This window comes from Pristis pectinata, chromosome 15 (assembly GCF_009764475.1).
Source record: "Pristis pectinata isolate sPriPec2 chromosome 15, sPriPec2.1.pri, whole genome shotgun sequence".
Classification (NCBI taxonomy): Eukaryota; Metazoa; Chordata; class Chondrichthyes; order Rhinopristiformes; family Pristidae; genus Pristis; species Pristis pectinata.
In genome coordinates, this window is record NC_067419.1 from 18,074,923 (window position 1) to 18,094,639 (window position 19,717).

The 19,717-nt window shown below is 40.2% G+C and overlaps 2 protein-coding genes across 5 annotated transcripts in view; one reads left to right on the forward strand and one right to left on the reverse strand.

Moving 5' to 3' along the window:
- The window catches only part of rad52 (RAD52 homolog, DNA repair protein), a 31,109-nt gene extending 17,801 nt beyond the window's left edge, over window positions 1-13,308 (reverse strand). For all 4 annotated transcript variants that reach the window (XM_052030472.1, XM_052030473.1, XM_052030471.1 and 1 more), the window contains exons 1-6: window positions 13,157-13,308; window positions 10,418-10,519; window positions 4,353-4,446; window positions 3,949-4,016; window positions 3,679-3,797; window positions 2,618-2,693 (exon numbers count right to left, since the gene is read on the reverse strand). In XM_052030472.1, coding sequence (XP_051886432.1) covers window positions 2,618-2,693; window positions 3,679-3,797; window positions 3,949-4,016; window positions 4,353-4,446; window positions 10,418-10,519; window positions 13,157-13,213 — 516 coding nt within the window. In that variant the 5' untranslated portion in view covers window positions 13,214-13,308. The remainder of the gene's footprint in view (window positions 1-2,617; window positions 2,694-3,678; window positions 3,798-3,948; window positions 4,017-4,352; window positions 4,447-10,417; window positions 10,520-13,156) is intronic.
- A 240-nt stretch (window positions 13,309-13,548) lies between these two features.
- LOC127578210 (ELKS/Rab6-interacting/CAST family member 1-like) overlaps window positions 13,549-19,717 on the forward strand; it is a 593,610-nt gene continuing 587,441 nt past the window's right edge. The window contains exon 1 of the mRNA XM_052029938.1: window positions 13,549-13,680. The gene's annotated coding sequence lies outside the window, so the exon portion shown is untranslated. The remainder of the gene's footprint in view (window positions 13,681-19,717) is intronic.

Below are 19,717 nucleotides of genomic sequence, written 5' to 3' on the forward strand. Positions count from 1 at the left end.
CCTGCCAACATTGAAGGTCCACAACAAGACCCTGGAAAACTTTATCTTGGGAGCCACCTTGGAGCCAAGGGAATTTACTATTAAGTGAAAATAAGAAAAAGCTGCCAAACATCCACAGAACCAAAGTGCCAGAAACACTAAGTAGGTCAGGCCATCTCTGTAGGAAGAGAAAGAGTCAACTTTTCAGGTTGATGACCCTTCATCAAAACATTTTTAAAAAAAAAATATTAAACTGTTTGAGATAAGACCCTTCATTAGAACTGAGAAAGAGACAAAAAGCTTGTTAAACTGCGGGGGAGAAGAAACCCTGTTTCTCTTCCCATAGATGCAGCCTGACGTGCTGGTACTTCCAGCATTTTTGGAATTTACCATTACCTTCAGTGCACCAGCACAGCCTTTGGGAGGTTGAGGAAAATAGCATTTACAGATCATAATCTCAAACTCTACACAACTCAGTTTATTGGGCAGCAGCAATCCCTGCCTTCCCGTATGCTTTTGAGACTTTCTACTGCAGACAATGCAAAGCACTGGTGAGATTCCACCAGTGTAATCTTTGCAAAATTGTCCATATCCACTGGCAATATAAACAAATATCAGCATTTTCTTCCAGGCCAACATCCTCAGCAGTTGATATCCTAATTACACTCAGTTGGCCCTGCTGGGCAGAGCACCTCCCAGTGCCCCACCATCAATATCGGTTGAGCAAAAACTTGGATGGACTAGCCACATAGATACCAAGAGCAGGATAGAGACCGAGAATCCTGTGGTGGGAGAATCACCCACTGACACCCCAAGGTCCTTCTATTATAATGCACCAATCAGGAGTGTGATGGAATACTCTCCACTTGCCTGGAAGAGTGCTGCCAACACTCAAGAAGTTCAACAACATCCAGGACAAAGCAGCCTGCTTGATAGACATCCCATCAACTACCCTAAACATTCACTCCCTTCACCACTGGCACACAGCAACTGCAGCGTGCATCATCTGCCACATGCAGTTACTCACCCAGACTACCGTAACATACCCTCCCAAATCCTTGACCTCCACCACCAAGAAGAACAAGGGCTGGCAGTGCATAGGCACTCCACCACCTACTGGTTCCTCTCCAAGTCGCATACCATCCTTAATCAGAATTATATCGCCAGTCCACCAATATCACGGTGTAAAGCTCTGAATCCCCTACTCAACAGCACTGTGGGAGCACCTTGAGCAGACTGCCTGCAGTAATTCAACGTAGTGCCCTACCATTGTCTCAGGAACATTTAGGAAAGAACAATAAATGCTAGCCTTGCTGGTGATACCTTGTTGAAAATGAAACAAGTTTGGGTGTAAGGAAACTACAGGCAGTCATCCTGAGCCTGGACAAAATTCCAACGTGTTTCACAGCTAAGGAGAATGGTAAACAAAAACAACTTAACCTATCTGGTATATTTCAAAAGGGGAGAAGAGATATAACAAACAGGCTAATTACAAAAACTGATCCTTAAGTCATTCAAAAATTAAGCGGAGAGCAAAGAATAAAATATTATCATTTAAAAATCCAACCTCAAACTAGACTATTAGCAACTTTAACAAAGGAGGAAAGTTGACCTGCTGTTACATAGTTTAGTAAACAAGAATGATTATGTGTGCACACTACTTGTTTAATTAGATTGAGGTACGGTATTATATGGAAGAGACTGACCCACTGACTTGATTACTGGACTTAGAGGGATCAAGTAAGCCATGATGCAGGAAGAGAAAACCTGCCCTGAATTCAATCTTTCCCACCTAAATATTCTTCGATTTCAGCCTATTTAAAATTGATTCTGTCTGCTAGGGCAATGAAATGCAGATGGTTAACAAGGAAACTAACTAAGTCTCCATATTTGAAGAAAACAACAGTTAAACAACATTCGTCAGTGCTTGCTGGCAAATGCTAGTGGCTCTATGTGGAACTAGACATCCCGGGTGATGCCGAAGCCCTAAACTTGCTGGTCAAGTTTTGCTGGTGATTCTCTGACTACCTTTTGACTTGAGTCTAGAAGCAGAAATATGAATATTGAATTCCCCTTGCTGTTTGGCTGGAGAATCTGCCTACTGAACTTGTGCCAGGTTAGACCAATGGATAGAAGTGGTGTAAGGGATAAGGGAATTAACACTTCTTGTGTTAAATAAGATTGTTTTGATGCCTTTACTTGTTTAAAATGTTTTTTTTAAATTTAAACAATTACACGTTATAAATAGTTTTCTAAATATTTCTGAAGGTCAGGGTCGTTCAGAAACATTCATAATTCTTGACAGATTTCACAGCTAGCAAAATCTGGAGGTAGTTGTTAGTCAGCTGTCAGCTTCTTCCAGTTGTTCACAGGCAGCTCGAGTTCTATCCTCGCCCATCCACCACAGCAACATGACAGCACTATGATTTACCACATTTTGGATCGGGATTGCTTTGGGCAGACAGTTCACACTGCTGGACCACAAGTAACAAGTGTGTAGTTAGTATGCATGTCAGCAGCAAGCACAGGTGGCTCAAATGGTGGCCAGTTTTAGCCCATTTGCAGCATCATCCCTATCACAGTTCTGCACTCCCACACAGCAATTCTCTTACAATAGGTGTTTCAAATAACTCCTCACCTGCCGGGGTAGTTTATTAACCATTCGAAGATACTCTTTATCCAGAATACAATTACCCAAAGCATTGCCAAAGGATCTGAAATGAAAAATTTAATGTGAGGATTCTGACAGTTACACTGCTACTAGACCAACCTACTGAACTACTAATTTTCCATTGAATTACTGTGCATATTTTTCAACTGATCATTATTCTGTGGTCAATTATTCAGTCTGTCAACAGTAGAGGTTAATAATAAGGTAACTAATGGACCAATGAGCTCCAAGTAGAGGAATTATGTTCAGAAATTACAAAATTTTAATGGGATGTTAAATGCTAGATGTTGAACATCCATCCCTGACTCTCACTTTCCCCATTCATGATTTGATACTTGATAAATTAAGAGTCATACAGCACAGAAACAGGCCCTTTGGCCCAACTCGTCTATGCTGACCAAGATGCCCATTTAAGCTAGTCCCATTCGCCTTGTTTAAAATTTAATAATTCATTAATTAAATATTCTATTTAACATTTGGCCAATTAAACCAGTTTCCTGAGGGCAAAGCGTGTTTATCTAATCTCACTGAATCACGATTCATCAGTTTTTGCCGTAGCAGTTAGCGTAATGCTTTACAGTGCCAGCGATCCGGGTTCAATTCCCGCTGCTGTCTGTAAGGAGTTTGTACGTTCTCCCCATGTCTACGTGGGTTTCCTCCCAATTTCAAAGACGTACAGGTTAGGAAGTTGTGGGCATGCTATGTTGGTGCCGGAAGTGTGGCGACACTTGCGGGCTGCCCCCCCAGAACACTACGCAAAAGATGCATTTCACTGTGTGTTTTGATGTACATGTGACTAATAAAGATCTTATCTTATCACTTACTAACTCTGACAGCTTTTGTTGCCACTTTCGCCATTTTTGTCTTCTCTGGAATTGAACAGGTTATACTAGGCCACATGTTATAATACTAAAGGTCCTCAGTTTCATGGACAACAGTAGCTTTACTTTAAACATAACATAAAATATGAGTTGCCAGGTTTCTTCCACTTTTGCTATACAAAAATTAAGGAAACAATTACTAAATACTTCAGAGATCGCTTTAGTCCATCAGTAACTGCTTCCTTCCTGGCCTTCTCTAGGGACATTGCCTTGGATTTCAGTCCCTCACTCACTCCATAACCAACATCTTCATGAAAACATCCATCCTGCAGGTCAAACAAAATATCATACTATTGAGATGCATGCAATATTTACGGTATTACACCCAATATAATTAAAACCAAGATTAGTATAAAGTTAATTTTCTTGCTTTATGTCCCATAGACAGACCAGCATTTTAACAAGAACCATTGATACCTTGAGTTGGACCTTTACAAATGCACTGACACCCACATAAAATTTTCCATTAATGAGATCCACAAAGTCTGAAACAAAAGAAAAATCATACAACTAAATTAAATCAAAAACAGGCACAGATTTCTCGTTACATCCATAAAACCAGCAATTTGGTTCTAATTGTTATGTCACAATAATTGAAATGTTTACTGGATAGTGCATTTCCTGGTGAAGTTAGAATGCGATGTCAGATCTAGCAAACCCGAAATTACATTTGAACTTTAGCTAAATAATTCATTCTGTAACTCTGCTGGGAAACAACACATTTCCATAATTCTGGTATGAACAGCTTCCTGAAGTCGATAATGCCTCAGCTCCTGAATATTCACTTTGGCAACAGCCACAACTAAATTAATCTTACTTACCAACATTTTGCTGTGTGATGGAATGGGACCATCCATTATATCCAAAGAGTTCATTAGCTAGGTTAACAACTCTGTGACCCTCGATATAGCATACCTGATAATAGAGCAATTAGAGTACATATTAGTGGCACTGCGAAAATATTTACACTTGACTTGTAAAGAAGTGGGAAAAATTGCATATGAATGAAGGATTTTTGCGTTGGTCAGAGTCCTACGAGGTTGAGGTTGCTTTAGCAAGCAAAAGAGCAAGGATACATAGGCTGTTTTTTTTGTTGTACAGCTGAGAATAGGAATAATTCCTTCACAGGTCGTCTGGACAAAAGTGGTAGAGAGGCATGCAAACAGGAAGGGATGTTGTAAAGTTATGAAGAGAATGGGTTTCTGGTTGCCAAGAGGGACAACACGAGTTGGGGGCCAGTTAATCCATATTTGACCACAATGCTGCAAAGTAGCCTTCCTCAAGTACATGTCCAACCCTTTCTGAAAGTTTGTAATAAATACGATTCCAACATTCTTTCAGGTAATTTGTACATGTAAAAAGAATTTTGAATTCCTCTCTCATTCTTTAACCATTTATTTTAAATTGATCACTGCTTACCAAACCCTTCCTTTGCTCGGGGACAAAAAAGGTTTCTCCTTTCTTGCCTCTTCAAACCATTCGTAGCTTTAAATATTGGGTCTTCCATGACCTTCTGCACTATGGAGAGTATTGCATACTTTTCCAATATCTCCTCGTAAATGAAGCACATCATCATTTCTGTCATTCTGAATAATATCTTCTGTGACCACTCCAAAGCCTAAGTATCTTTTCTAAAATGTAGAGCTCAGGATTGAACACAGTGCTCTAGCTGAGGCTTTACTGAAGGCTTAAGGAGGTTAGTCATGACTTCCCATATTTTGTTTTAGGTGCCACTATTTCTACAGCTAAATATATATTATCTCTGAAACATCATCTCAAATATTTGGAAGGAGATGGTGAAGGATGTTAAAGGATAAATGGGTTTAAATGAAAAAGGCCTAGATGTTGGACTGAGAGGAACAGTGTTTTTCTAGTACCACACAATTGAATTTCAGTGCCCTTGGGTGCAAAACATGAAAAATGCAGTAACATGGGGCAAATTGCTCAGCTCACAAAATTCCAAGTTAGTAATTTCAGTCACCATACACTCTAGTATGCTTCAGACATTTGGCATGCATGATGTGCAGAGTGATGTCATCTGTCAAACAACATGCAATTAGAGTGTTTGCAGCTAAAATAATCACATTTTTCTGGTTTAGAAACATTATTGGCTACTCATGGAGAACCATGTGATCTATTCACTACAGCTGTTCTGTTCAAAGGTCTGCTCAGCCACTCAACTCTTACTTCTGCAATCAGTTGTGCTGAGTAGAGACTTGAGAGACCACGATAACTGTCAGATGAGGTGTACTGCTATTTCTCCAGTTATCGTCACTTAGTTCTTCTGTAGTGCATGAGTTGGAACTATGGGTCAGATGTCAGAGGCAGGGCAGAAAAACCCAGGGGCTAGGGCTGCAAACATTGGGGGGATTGCATACAATATAGCTACTGCCTCACAGGAAGGAATTCAGCAGTTTCATTGGGAAGATTGCTTCGAGTCAAGTTTGAATGAAATGGAGATTAGCAGCAGTGACTGTGAAACAAATGGAGTGCTCAAGGAATTCAGCTCTCGACTGGCCCAGGTCTCCATCATTGGAAATTGGGTGGCTGTTTCAGGAAACGTAAGTGGGGAAGAGGATATCCCCTATGAGTTTTGTATGGGGCAGCAGCTGCAAGGTTACGTACAGTTCTTATTGAAGATACTTGTCAGTTTCTTCCCAGTGAAGTCACCACAAGGAGGATCACTTTGACTGAAAGGAAGCTTGAATTTATATTTAAAAGCAGTGGAGATCTGGCAGTGCTCGCCACTGATTTTAAAAATTGTGGCCATTGGGTCTTTTTTGTCCTAGGCCAGATAAGTTGTATTGGGAAAAGTGCAGGGATATGCCTCACTATGAGAGATTCTTCCTAACAATTCACAGGATAATGTAGATCTAAGTAGTCAGAACATACATTACTATGGGGGAGGAAGCATGCTGAAGGATTTGTTTCCACTCAAATACTTGCAACATGCATTGGTATCCACATTTCAGCAGATGTATCAACTGGTTCCCACAAGGAGTTGCTCCTCTAGCCTAGTGGGTCTTTGGAAATGGAATGGTCTCCTTCCATCTATTGGCATGGGCAAGTTGTGGGCTGTCCTATTCTGCAAGATGAAGAGGGAAAGCTAATATCAAAGTGCAATGTAGATATGATTGCCATAGTTCAGTTATTATGACTGTATGTGATGTGGTGTCTCAGCTGTAAAGAAAACCTGAGGCAGCAAGAGGTGAAGTAAAGGTGTCATATTAGGATAGTGTTTATACGTGAATGAGTTAAGCGCGATCTTAAAAACCACAAAACTGACTGGAGGCAAGTTATCTGCGATCCTGAGCGACTGCTCATGAGTCGTAGGATGGGTAAATGCTACAGTGGTCTGTTCCAGGGCCACCTCTTGGTTTTGTAAACTAATTTCTAGATCAAAGCTCCAACCTTGACAATTCATGGAATTTCTTCCCACATTGTTCCCAGATAAGGGAATTGGTTCTGACTTTGATTATTTGGTTGCCACATTTGTGATTCCACTGCAACGGGCTCTTCTTGTAGCCCAGCCTCAAGAGGACAAGGCTCTGCTTCTCCTACTGTTCCACTAAGGTATAAGAGATAAGATATCTTTATTAGTCACATGTACATCGAAACAGGGTGAAATGCATCTTTTGCGTACAGTGTTCTGGGGGGGCAGCCCACAAGTGTCGCCACACTTCCGGCGCCAACATAGCACACCCACAACTTCCTAGCCCGTACGTCTTTTTAGAATGTGGGAGGAAACGGGAGCACCCAGAGGAAACCCACACAGACACTGGGAGAACGTACAAACTCCTTGCAGACAGTGGCCAGAATTGAACCCGGGTCACTGGCGCTGTAATAGCGTTACGCTAACCGCTACACTACCATGTCTGCCCATAAAGGTCAATGACCGTGATGCATGAGGCATGTAGCATTCTACCTACCCTTCCACAGCCTCCTGTGGACCCATTTCAGCAAAGGCTCACACATAAATACACTTATGGTCGTTTAGTGCAGAAGTGCTCTTTAAGACCTGATGTCAAATATCAGATGAGTAAGTGGGCAGATGAAATGCAATTGTGCTGCTAATCAAAGGGAATCATGCAATAACAAAGAATATAAAACACATTCAAGTATGCATTTTCATAGAGATGATGAAGAGAACTGCACCCAACCTGTGCTGGCATATTCAAGCAGAAAATGCCAGAAATACTCAGCAGGTCAGGTCACATTTGTGGGAAGAAAATCAGAGTTTACATTTCAGATCAAAGACATTCCAAGCATATATTGACATGGGCTAGCAGTGCAAGTTTAGCATTCCTGTTTAGGAGTGATACAATTTCTAAGTACAGGAATTTGGATTCCAGGCATTTAGATTCTGGAACACAAGAATGAAGTGGGCCAGAAATATTTGTGCAAAATGACAGGCCAGGACAAGCAGAATTTGGGGGAAAATGCCAAATGGAGGAAAGAGAAAGTAAGACTGGCTGGTGAACAGAACAGCAAGACCCTGACAGTGAACAGTGCAATGATTTGACAGGGAACTGGAGGCCAAATATGCAAGAGAACCATAGAACCATACAGCACAAAACAGGCCCTTCGGCCCACCATGTTGTGCTGTCCATCAAACCACCCTCACACTATCTAACCCTTTCCTCCCGCATATCCCTCTATCTCACATTCCTCCATATGCCTATCCAACAAACTCTTGAACCTGTCCAATGTTTCTGCCTCCACCACCACCCCAGGCAGTGCATTCCATGCACCAACCACTCTCTGGGTGAAAAACCTCCCCCTGACATCTCCCCTGAACCTCCCACCCATAACCTTAAAGCCATGCCCTCTTGTCTTGAGCATTGGTGCCCTGGGAAGAGAAATTAAAAATATTAAGCATGAATATGAAAAAAAGTGTCAAGGGGGAAATTAGGTATAAAGTGGGGGTGAGGTGGAAGACAAATAAACAGCAATAGAAGGGATGAGGATTACGTTCAAAATCATTCTTTCATAGTTCTAACAGAGTGCTGATTCTGTGAAGGATGCCAATTACTTCAAGCGACATCTGGTGGCAAGTGCAAAAAACTGCAGACACATACAAGCCAAGCTTTTGAAAGAATAATTCTGTCTGACTGTATCCAGATTCTTGAGTTCCAAAACCTAAATACCTGGAATCAAATACCTATACTAGAAATTGGATCATTCGTAAACAGGAGCACTCAACCCGCCGCTGTCTGTAAGGAGTTTGTACGTTCTCCCCGTGTCTGCATAGGTTTCCTCCAGGTGCTTTGGTTTCCTTGCACATTCCAAAGACGTACAGGTTAGGAAGTTGTGGGCATGCTATGTTGGTGCTGGAAGTGTGGCGACACTTGCAGGCTGCCCCCAGAACACTCTACACAAAAGATGCATTTCACTGTGTGTTTCAATGTACAAATGATTAATAAAGATATTTCATCTCATCTCACATGAAGTCAATTTGAGTAAGTGCAAGTTGTGCAGAGTTTTCAATTATTGAAAATACATACTTGATAGCACAAGGCTTTATGTTCCTTGAGAATCCATGGGAAAAAGATTGGCAGATGGAGTATAATAAGAGAGTAGCAAAATTATCCATTTGGTAGGGGAAAAAGAAGTTAAATTTTGTTTGAAACTACAAAGGGATCTGGTGTTCTCTTATGAAGCTTGATTAACAAGCAGGTACAACTAATAGGAAGGCGAATGTAAAGTTGGCCTTCCATCAAAGGTGATAGGGTATCAAAGTGGGGAAATTTTGATACAACTATAGAGGATTTTAGCAACAACACATCTGGAGTTATGCTTACCATTTTGAACTCTTATTTAAGGAAGCAATTACTTGCACTGAAGGGACATTTACACTCGGCCTGAGAGTACATTGCTATCTCCCAATCTCCCAGTCTGAAAACAACTATCTTATCACAACTTGCTATTTTCTTTCCCTAAACTACATTTTCATTTCAAACTGAGACTGACCCACACTACCAGGTTCAAGAACAGCTACTTCCCTTCGACCACTCAGTTCTTGAACCAACTGGCACAACCCTAATCACTACAGTTTCGCAATACTATGACCACTTTGATCACTTTGCACTAAAATGGACTTTGTTTTTGTTCTAATTGTGTTCTTTCTTGTAAAAATTGAGTATAATTTGTTTGATGTTTTTCTTGTGAATGCTGCTTATATGATGCTCTGTGCCTGTGATGCTGCTGCAAGTAAGTTTTTCATTGCAGCTGTGCATACGTCAATAAACTTTCCATTCCACAAGTCTCAATTTTGCTAACCAGTCTTTTATGTGGTATTTTGTGAAACACTTCAAACTGTTAATCAACCTTCTATTACTTCAAAAAATGTTTCAATTACATTTGTTAAAGACAATTTGTCCATTACCAATCTGTGCTGGCTATCCTTAATTGGCTTCAACCTCATGAAATGCCTATTATATTTTTCCCTGATTAATGTTTCAGTTATCCCTTCTTCAATTTACCCCCTTCCAATCCTCTCATGCTACCCCAAATCTAGGGAAGATTAGATGATTATGGCAAGCCTGCTCACTATCTCCGCTCCAATTTCCCTCAGCAACTTGGTATCCAAGCTATCCAAACCAAGAGACTTATCTACCTTAAGCAAAACTAACCTTTTCAATGCATCAGTTCTCATACCTTTATCATCTCTACTTTGATTAATGTTTTGCGAGTATCCTCTGCCTTGCCAAACACCAGAAGGGATAGTGAAAACGTGGCAAAGAATGACTTTGTGATGGGGGAGGGATGGGGTGGGGTGAAGATGAGATCAGAGGAAAATGGAGGAGAAAGATCCTCTGTCATTAGCAACATTTTTAAACTTAGAAGACACAACAACTTCATTTCAGAAAATAATGTTTCAATTTACCTTTTGCCCTCCACCGGCTGGACGTTGACTAATGTATTCTGGGCCTAAGCGCCTTTGCAATGCGCACTGGATTGCCTGATATTCCTCAGCTGTATACTGATACTACAGTGAAGAAAAACAATGGAATTAATTTGGTACACTTCAGATTCTTTATGCATTCTGTATTGTTTGAAAGAAACAACAATCTTCATTTCAGTTTTAAATTTTGCTATCTAATGGCTTAGCAAATAATTGTACTATGTACTGTACTACTGAATCAGAGGACAGTGGTCATACATTTAATCCTGGATTCACCCTAAACGCCAAGTTATTGAGATCATTAAATTAAATTTACACATTGGATCTTGTGACTCCTGGATGAGAGACTGGTTACTATGATTCAAAGCTTGCTGTAATCAATTGTTGCTTGGTTGGCCTCCGATAGGATGAGCTTCATATTAAAATAATTTGCTAATAATCATCTTTTATCTCCTGCACTTATCTGAACTACTGGAGAGAAATTACTGACCATGGAATCAAACTGCACTGCCATCAGAAGTATTTTTGGGAGAAAAGTACAAGAAGAGTTAGAAATAAAACTTTATTTTAATAAAAGAAATTTAGACTTTGTTTCAAATTTAGAATGAATCTCTTATGACTATTGCTATCAAAAGGGTTGGGCTTGTTTACATCAGTACTCAAAATAATTAATGTCTCTCAAGCACTAATTTAGAACTTGAGCACTGAAATTATATATTTTATCACTTGTTAAATGATTTCATTAAAGTTTATCTCCTTAAATATAACTGAACATTTATGTTTGCCAAGCAATTTTCCATGGGCTGAAGCAGAAATGACTTAGTGGGAGGTTTCAATCACTGGCATCGCTAACAGTAACGCATGCTGCATCAACCTGCAGGGCTACAGTAACGCATGCTGCATCAACCTGCAGGGTCTGCAAGTGAGGGGATGGAAAAAGTAGTAGGAAAAATGAGTTTTATAACTGAGTACTTGAACTCGTTAGCACTGGGGTGGGTTTTTCTTTTAAAATTAATATTTCCATCCCTGATTAGCACCAGTAAAATATTGTCTCAATGAATATTACACAAGTTACTGTCTCTTTAAATAATGGATGAATGGGAAGTTTTACTATCAGGTATCATCTGTTTCTGCCTTGTTGTGAAATGCACAGAAAATTCAAGATGCTGCCTATTGCAGGAGGCAATAGATTTCAGATTTCTTCCTACAACTTCTTTGTAAACCATGAATTGAAGTTTTAAAGCAAATAACCATTTTGTCCAAATTGTTTTTTTGAACTCTATTTCCAATATTGCAAAACTGAGACCTAACTGAATGACTGACATAACCGATGTTAGATTTTAGCATTTCACTCATAGCCCTTGAGTACAAATCAAACCCTGACTGGTGAAATGAAAATCATTCTTTCTACAAGGCTATAACCTGAAATAAGTAGAGGTTATTAAGCTTCCAATGGTCACAGTCATAGTAAATATAAAACTTGGGCTAAATTGGCAACCTGACTAAGGGAGATGAGGAGGGATGGAAATATTTCACATTGCTGCAGTATGCACATTTGGCATGGAAATTATACTTAATCTGGAAATGTGTGTGATACTAAATTGACAATTGCTGTATTAATAATTTCATTTACTCCAACTTAAATACCACAACATTTCACATGGAAGTTACAAATATGCTATCCTTGGTTGTTCATTATAATTATTAGTAATGACAATCAGCATAGATAAGTTGGGTTGAAGGGCCTGTTTTTGTGCTGTATGGCTATGAATTGTTGGAGTAAAAGAATTGGCTTTAAAAATCATACCGATGATGTGTCATGGGGCTGAAATAACAAAATGTTTAGCAAAATAAATTCGACTGTTCCAGAACACACTTCTGAATTAATATTCCAACACAAGTTCTAAGTTTACTCGGAGTATTTCTTCTTTCTTTAGCAAGTGATATTATTACTTCCGATACAAAAAGTGAACAATTATCGTAGATCTGGCTACTAATCAATAAAGAATCCTGCTTCAATACACACTGGCAGGGTATAAAAACTAAAACTACTTTCAGAAAGGAAATCCTTTAAACTCGATAACCCGTAATTACGTCTTTATGACTAATGGTGGCGCTGGAGCACGGCGGTTCCGCATCTCAAGCCGAGGTTTGTTATTCAACCACAATTCTCAGCATTTAAAGGATGCCTTTAAAATGGGCAGTGAAATTTTGTCGACGTGCCCTGACAAAACTATTCCCCATCCCTCAACTACAGTTCAGATGAAGATGAGACTTGGGTCGATCTGTTGATCTAATGGTGCAGGGACCTCACAGCGCCAGAGACCCGGTTCCATCCTGACCCCGAGTGCTGTCTGTTGGGAGTGTGCATGCTCTCCCTGTGACTGCCTGGGTTCCCCCACCCCCTCCACATCCCGAAGACGTGCGAGTCGGTAGGTTAATTAGCCACTCTATATGGACCCCTGGTGTGTGAGTGAGTGGTGGAATCTGGGGGGAGTAGATGATAATCCGAGAATAGTTTTAATGGACTCAGTGGCCACTTTCCGTGCTGCATCTTTCCATGACTATGTCTGTCAATTGTACCAACTTTCCGGGACTGCGTCGCACTTGAAACATTTGTTGGCTGAAAATTGCAATCAGAAGCAGAAAACGTTACAAACGGCAATGAATTACTAATGAGCAAACCTACGCAAGGCATGTTTGAACCATGGTGTCGCTCACCTGCCCAAAACATAACGTTGGATTGTGTTGACTTAGCTGATGTTTGGTCTCAGACATCCTCACACGGCTGAACCCCGGGCAAACAGCATTCAGGAGACTCCTAACCAAACCGCTATGCCATTCAAGCGCAAAGCCTCTCGGGAGTAAGGACCGCTCGCGAACGCTTGACCCCGCAACGGATGCCGGGAGGAAGGATCGGGCGGCGGAGAAATCTGGCATGGTGAAGGACGCTGGGCAGAAGGGCAGGGAAGGAGAAAGAATTTTGCGCCGTGGAGGACGCCGGGAAGGAGGTCGAGTGGAGACAATTGTGGAGGAGAGGAGGGAGGCCGCGGGGCAGGCTGGGAAAAAAGTCAGCAAAAAAAAATCGACGTGGTGCTTGGAGGAGGGTTTACGTCAGTGTAAGCGCCTCTGTAAAACTGGTACTTACAGACGGGGAGAGGGACTGAGGTGGAAGGAGTCCGAAATATCTCCAGTAGTATCGGCTAAAGGGCTTTGGTACCTGGAGGAGACTGTGTTAGCGACAGGTGAGTACGTGCCGAGGAGGACAGCAGCGGGCGTCGCGCTTAACTGTCACCGAGGTGGAGAACAGAGGGGAAGGTGGAGGGTCGGTGTCTGCGGCTCAATACCACAGTCGGAGGAGGGATTCAGGGCTTTGGCATGAAGTGGGGGATGTCTTGAACTGTCAGCTCTTCCCTCATCGACGTGGACGCTACCTGCGTGCTGTTCTGGTAGCCACGTTAGGGAAGTTTTACCGTGCTCTAATGGAAATAGGAGCCGTATCGCATTTTGTTTCTCTATTGAGAAATGTTAATGTGTTTCACTTTTTTTTGGATTCCCGCTCCCCACTCCCGTTTGATTCTGCTGGGAAAATGTCATTATTATACGAATTGTCTTCAAAAATCCATCCAAGGATGGAGATTGTGCAATGGTTACCCAGCTGGGTTTATGATCGAGTTAGTGGGCTGATGTCATAAACCACAAGAGTGAAGATTAAGTGATTTGTCTGAACCCCGCAACAAAAACATCTTCTGTTTATAAATCACTTTAAACACCCCTGGGTGTGTTATCAAAAAATGTAAAAGTAATCCACTAAAGGAAGTATTAGAAAAGATGTTCAAAACACTGGGTAGATGTAGCTTTTAAGAAATGCCTTAAACGTGAAAGGGGAGCTAGAAAGGAGGTCAGATTTCAAGAGGAAATTTCATAGTTTATTACTTTCATAGCTGAAAGGGAGTTGACCATAGCAGAGCTGGACAGGATTGTGTTACAGAGATTGTATTAGTGATGATAATTAATGTTGGTGATAACCAAGATGTCAAAATTGGAGTGTAGATTCCTTGGGAAAGTTGGGGCTGGAGGAGATGTCAAATGGGAAAGGGTGTGGCCATATTTGATTTTAAAAATGATTATAATTTTAAATTTGAGGTTTTTTCCCCTTAAGGTACCCATATGTATAGAGTGGCTAGATATTTGGATACCCTTTTGAGTCAATGGGATTAGAATTCTGGTGGCTGGTCAGGCTTGTGCCAGAATAGTGAATTTTAAAGGCAGCAAAGATAATGGATGAAATTTTTTTTTTAGCAGTAGATCAGGTGAAATGAACAGGATCGTTCAATGTTTGGAGGTGTAAATAGGTGATCTTAGTGATATTGCAGAGAGCTGGTCTGAATCTTGTGGTCAAATGTGACACCAGTATTGTGAATTGTCAGGTTCATTCTGGTGTTAAGGAGATGGAATTTGTGTGGCAGTGAAGACAATGCCCTTGGTCTTAATATTTTAATGGAGGAAATTTCTAGGCATTGGATTTCACAGATTGGATAAATAGATGAATTGGAGAAGGTGGAAGGGTGAAGCGAGAAGTTGTAACTTGCAAACGTGAAAATTAACATTGCTAAAGCCTGATTTAGATGAAATATGGGGGGGGGGCAGCTAAAGTTAGATGGTAGATACCTAGATAACTGACTTTTTTTTAAACAAAACAATTGCAAGTGACTGCATGAAGTATAATTGATAGGTTTCTGGACAGAAAAAGTCTTTGAGGGAGGTGGAGATCTGGTGGAAAAATGGATTTGTGTTTGAGGAACAGGTGTAATTTTACTACATGGCAGAGCAGTCTGAAATGGCAATATTGTTGAGTCCCATTTCCTATTTCTTATTTTTATAAGAATGGAAATGGGAGAGTGGCGTTCAACTTTGCTGGACAATGTTTCTCCAACACTTCCCCAACATAGTGCCGTCAACCCTGTTAGGGATAAAGAGGGCTACTTTGTCTCTGTCATAACCAAATCCATAGCAAAATTGACTATGTTGTTTCACATGTATATGGTGCATTTCAGTGAAATAGCAGTTGTGTGATTTGAAGGTGAATAATTTTTAAGTATTCTTGCAACTAATTTCTGTTGGGGTAATGGCATGATTGGTAGCTATTAGACAGTTATAATAGCTGTGATATGTCGTTTGAAAATAATAATTACAGGGAATTTATTCTGAAATAATATAGAAATTGTTATATGTTATGTAATTTACAAATGGCAATTTATTAATACAACTTGAACAATTTTAATTGTCTGCCTTCTGATTTTAAAAATAAATAAATCTTCATGTTCCTTGGCCTTTATTCCCTGCCCACTGACAGCCTGATGAGTCGTGAATGTTAGTCGAAGACTAATTGGCTAACATCCTGGAACTTTCCCTTTTTAAGATGTCAACACTTGCTCTTGAATTCGGAGTATTTGTAGATCCCCATGCAGTAGGTAAAACTCATGACCAGTGTTTGACAAATATTTGCTTTTGTGTCATAGCAACAATTTCTTTTAAAGAAGTGAATTTTAACTTATTAGTCAAAGTTCACCAAATGCATCGTGTCTATCTTGATCAGAAACTGCTGAGTGATGCTCATTGTAAAACCATGTGTAGTTGGTCAAGAAATGAAAATAAACCTTATTGGGACACTTGTGAATGTTCTTCAGTTTTCTTTTTCTTTCTAACTCTTCATCTCTATTCCACCCCTTTTTGAGGTGCAATTCTATGACTACCTGTTGCACTGGTGCCTCATTATGTAATTATAATTTATCTGTAACTGTTAAACAGTGTCTTGAAAGATGGTTTAATTACAGGAAATTACAACTGAGCTGAATCCTGGAGTTCCTTGATATCTGTGGAACAATTTCTGCATATAGAAAACCTAGCCCATTTTCCACTTCCTAATGTAGGACATTGAAAACCTTTATGTAATACTTTAATTGCATAGATACATTAATTCATCAAATATTAGTGAAAGAAGCCTAAAATCTTGCTGTTTTTTTTTGGTTCAAATATTCATAGGATAATCTTGTTAAGTCCAATGTATGTTTTTTATAAATTTAAAAAAAGTTTTCAAGATAAATTGAGCAGGTTGTCCTGAATATATTAAAATACACATCTGTTGGAGGAACTCAGTGGCTTTTGGGCAGGGGGAAAGAGTAATTGTTGATGTTACAGATCAAAACCCTGCATCAGGACCTTCACAAATGCTGACCTGCTGAGTTCCTCCAGCAGATTGTTTGTTGTTCCAGATTCCAGCATCTGCAGTCTCTTTTGTCCAGAATATGTTGTTAATCACCATATAATCTTAAAGCCTTGTACGTAAATGAAATTTCAACTGTGTGGTTATGACTTCAAAACTTGGAGGAAAAAAGGAATTGGTAGAGCACATGAAAGGGAAATTAAAAGATAACCTGATTCTTCAGTTTGGTATTCTACCAAAACAGCTATGAAAGTACACATATGAGATGTATTAAAAATCGATATCTCCAAATAAGGGCAATTGTATTTATCCACTCTCTAACTTGTTACTTCATAACTTTGATAAAAGAACTGTATTCAGGAGCTATTAAGGCTCTATTTCAATATAAAGAACAGGAAATGCAGGAAATACTCAGCAGGTCGGGCCACATCTGTGGGAACAGGATCAGTTAACATCTCAGGTTGAAGACACTTCATTAGAACTGTTCTTATGAAGGATCATCATTCTGAAATGTTAACTCTGTTTCTCTTCACACAGATGTGACCTGACCTGAGTATCTCCAGCATTTTCTGTTTTTATTTTCTATTTGCAGTTTTTTTTTGTTTGTTCTCCTTTTCAAGTGTGAACTACTAAGAATTGCCAAATATCATTGTAGGTCTCTTACATTGACATTTTTGACCCAGAAATTGATTGTGCTTTTTGTTTGGACTGATGTCACAGCATTACTACATACCCTGCACTTCATGCAAAATTGAATTGCAAGGTTTTGTGTTGTGCATGCTGCTGGTGGTAACTCTTCATTTGCAAAACTCACTTGATGCTTATTGTGTACGTACACCTAACACACAATGTAAGCCATGCATAAGAAATTGGGCTTGAACCATGGGATGAAGCTTGGCACCAGGTACATTTAAAGGCATCCATAATTTCTTGCAATTTTAGGTATTAAATTGGTGAAAAACTTTTTGAACATTGCAGCAACGAGAACTGCAGAGGTGTCCACCCTTAGTTGAAGATCTACATTTTGTTTTTTTTTTAATGTGATTTGTGTTGTGGTTTTACTGGGTCTTCAGCATCACCAGGAGGAGAGGCTATTGTAAGAAAAGGCTTAAGAAGTGAAGGTCTGGTCAGGAATACCCATTTATCAAGGATCTACTGGGACCAGTCTTTCTATCTGGATAAGACAATGGAGCAATGTGGCTGAAAATTAACATTTTTAAAGCAAGTGGCTACTTTTTGCTGCTCTATTAACCACTATGGATCCTCTCCTAGATCACTCTGATTGTGAAGGTGAGGTTTACAGTGGCCCTTTTACTTTGGGTCTTTTTGTATAGAGGCAAGTTGATGCATGCTATATTTCATAGTTTATCTGTTCCTTCTCAAGCAGAGAGCAGCTGTCAGATTAGGCATAGATTTGCCCAGATAATAGGTTTCTGAAAGGTTCTAGTGATAGACTGTAAATGTGCTAGGCTTGTTATTTCCATTGTTTACAAAAATCACATTTACTGGGGAAAAAAATTGTTGCAGTGTCCAGGGTACTGAAAAAAAATTGTTGCAATGCACTTCCTAATTGCAACTGCAAATGCATTGATTTGGTGCTCTTGATTTGGGCCAAAATAATCTACTACATTGCTGTAATCCCTATATTCACAGCTGTATATCATTGACGCATTGCGAACAATGGGCAACATCTGTAATGTGGTCAGGAACAACTGATCAAGGCTTTCTTGGCTGTACATAGAAAAACTGTGAACTGATGTGTTGGCCCCAGGTACATTTAAAGGCATCCATAATTTCTTGCAAGTTTAGGTATTAAATTGGTGGAAAACTTTTTGGACATTGCAGCAATGAGAACTGCAGGGATGTCCACCCTCAGTTGAAGATCTACATTTCGTTTTTTTAAACGTGATTTGTGTTGTGGTCGTACTGGGCCTTCAGCATCACCAGGAGGAGAGGCTGTTGTAAGGGAAGACTTAAGAAGGAGGCTTAAGTGATGGCAACAAGAAACTGTTGGATTATGGTAAAAATCCATCATATACACTCATATCCTTTGGGGAAGGAAATCTGTTTCCACCACATGGTCTGGCCACATCATAGTTATTGGCTCTTCAATGCTCCTTAAAAGTGGCTGCCTAGACAATGGATTTGGACTTGGGTGGGGTGGGGGGGGGGCGGGCGGGCGTGCGCGCGTGGGGGTGAGGTGGTCCTTGTAAACATCCAAGGGGCTGTTATCTAAATTGGGAGATTTGCGTAACTGACTAGATAAATAGCAGCCTTGCATAATTGTACTTGCAGAATCATACCATGCATCCAGCGTTCCAGGTTGCTTCATCATAAGGCCTGGGTACATGCCTTCCTACCGGCCATTGTGGTACGATGGTATAAAATTGGGGAGAAAAGGGCCCTTTGACTCCCAGAAATTGTTGTGGGAGTCCTCTGCATTGACTGGTCCATGGTATTGTAGCAGAAAATTCCTGCTGTCCCTCTTGGCTTTGAAATATGCCCTCCTTATTGAACAACACTTGGAAAAAGTATTGAAAGTAGGAAGGGCACAAAATGACCTGCAACTCTATAAATTGATGGAATTGGCTGAATTATGAAGAACACATTAAAGTGGAGTTTATTGTCATATGCACAAGTAGGTGAATGCACAGGTGCAATGAAAAACTTATTGCAGCAGCATCACAGGCACATAGCATCATACAAGCAGCATTCATAAGAAAAATGTAAATTAAATACAATTTTTACAAGAAAGAACACAATTAGAACAAAAAAAAAGTCCACTTTAGAGCAAAGTGGTCATAGTGTTGCTAAACTGTAAGGATTAGAGTTTTCGCGGTTGGTTCAAGAACTGAATGGTTGAAGGGAAGTAGCTGTTCTCGAACCTGGTGCAGTGTGACTTAAGGTTTCTGTACCTCTACCTATTTGTAAAAAGATGGCATGGCCCAGATGGTGGGGATCTTTGATGATAGATGTTGCCTTCTTGAGGTAGCGCCGCCTCTAGGTACAATCAATGGTGGGGAGGGATGTGCCTGTGATGTATTGGCATGGCTGCC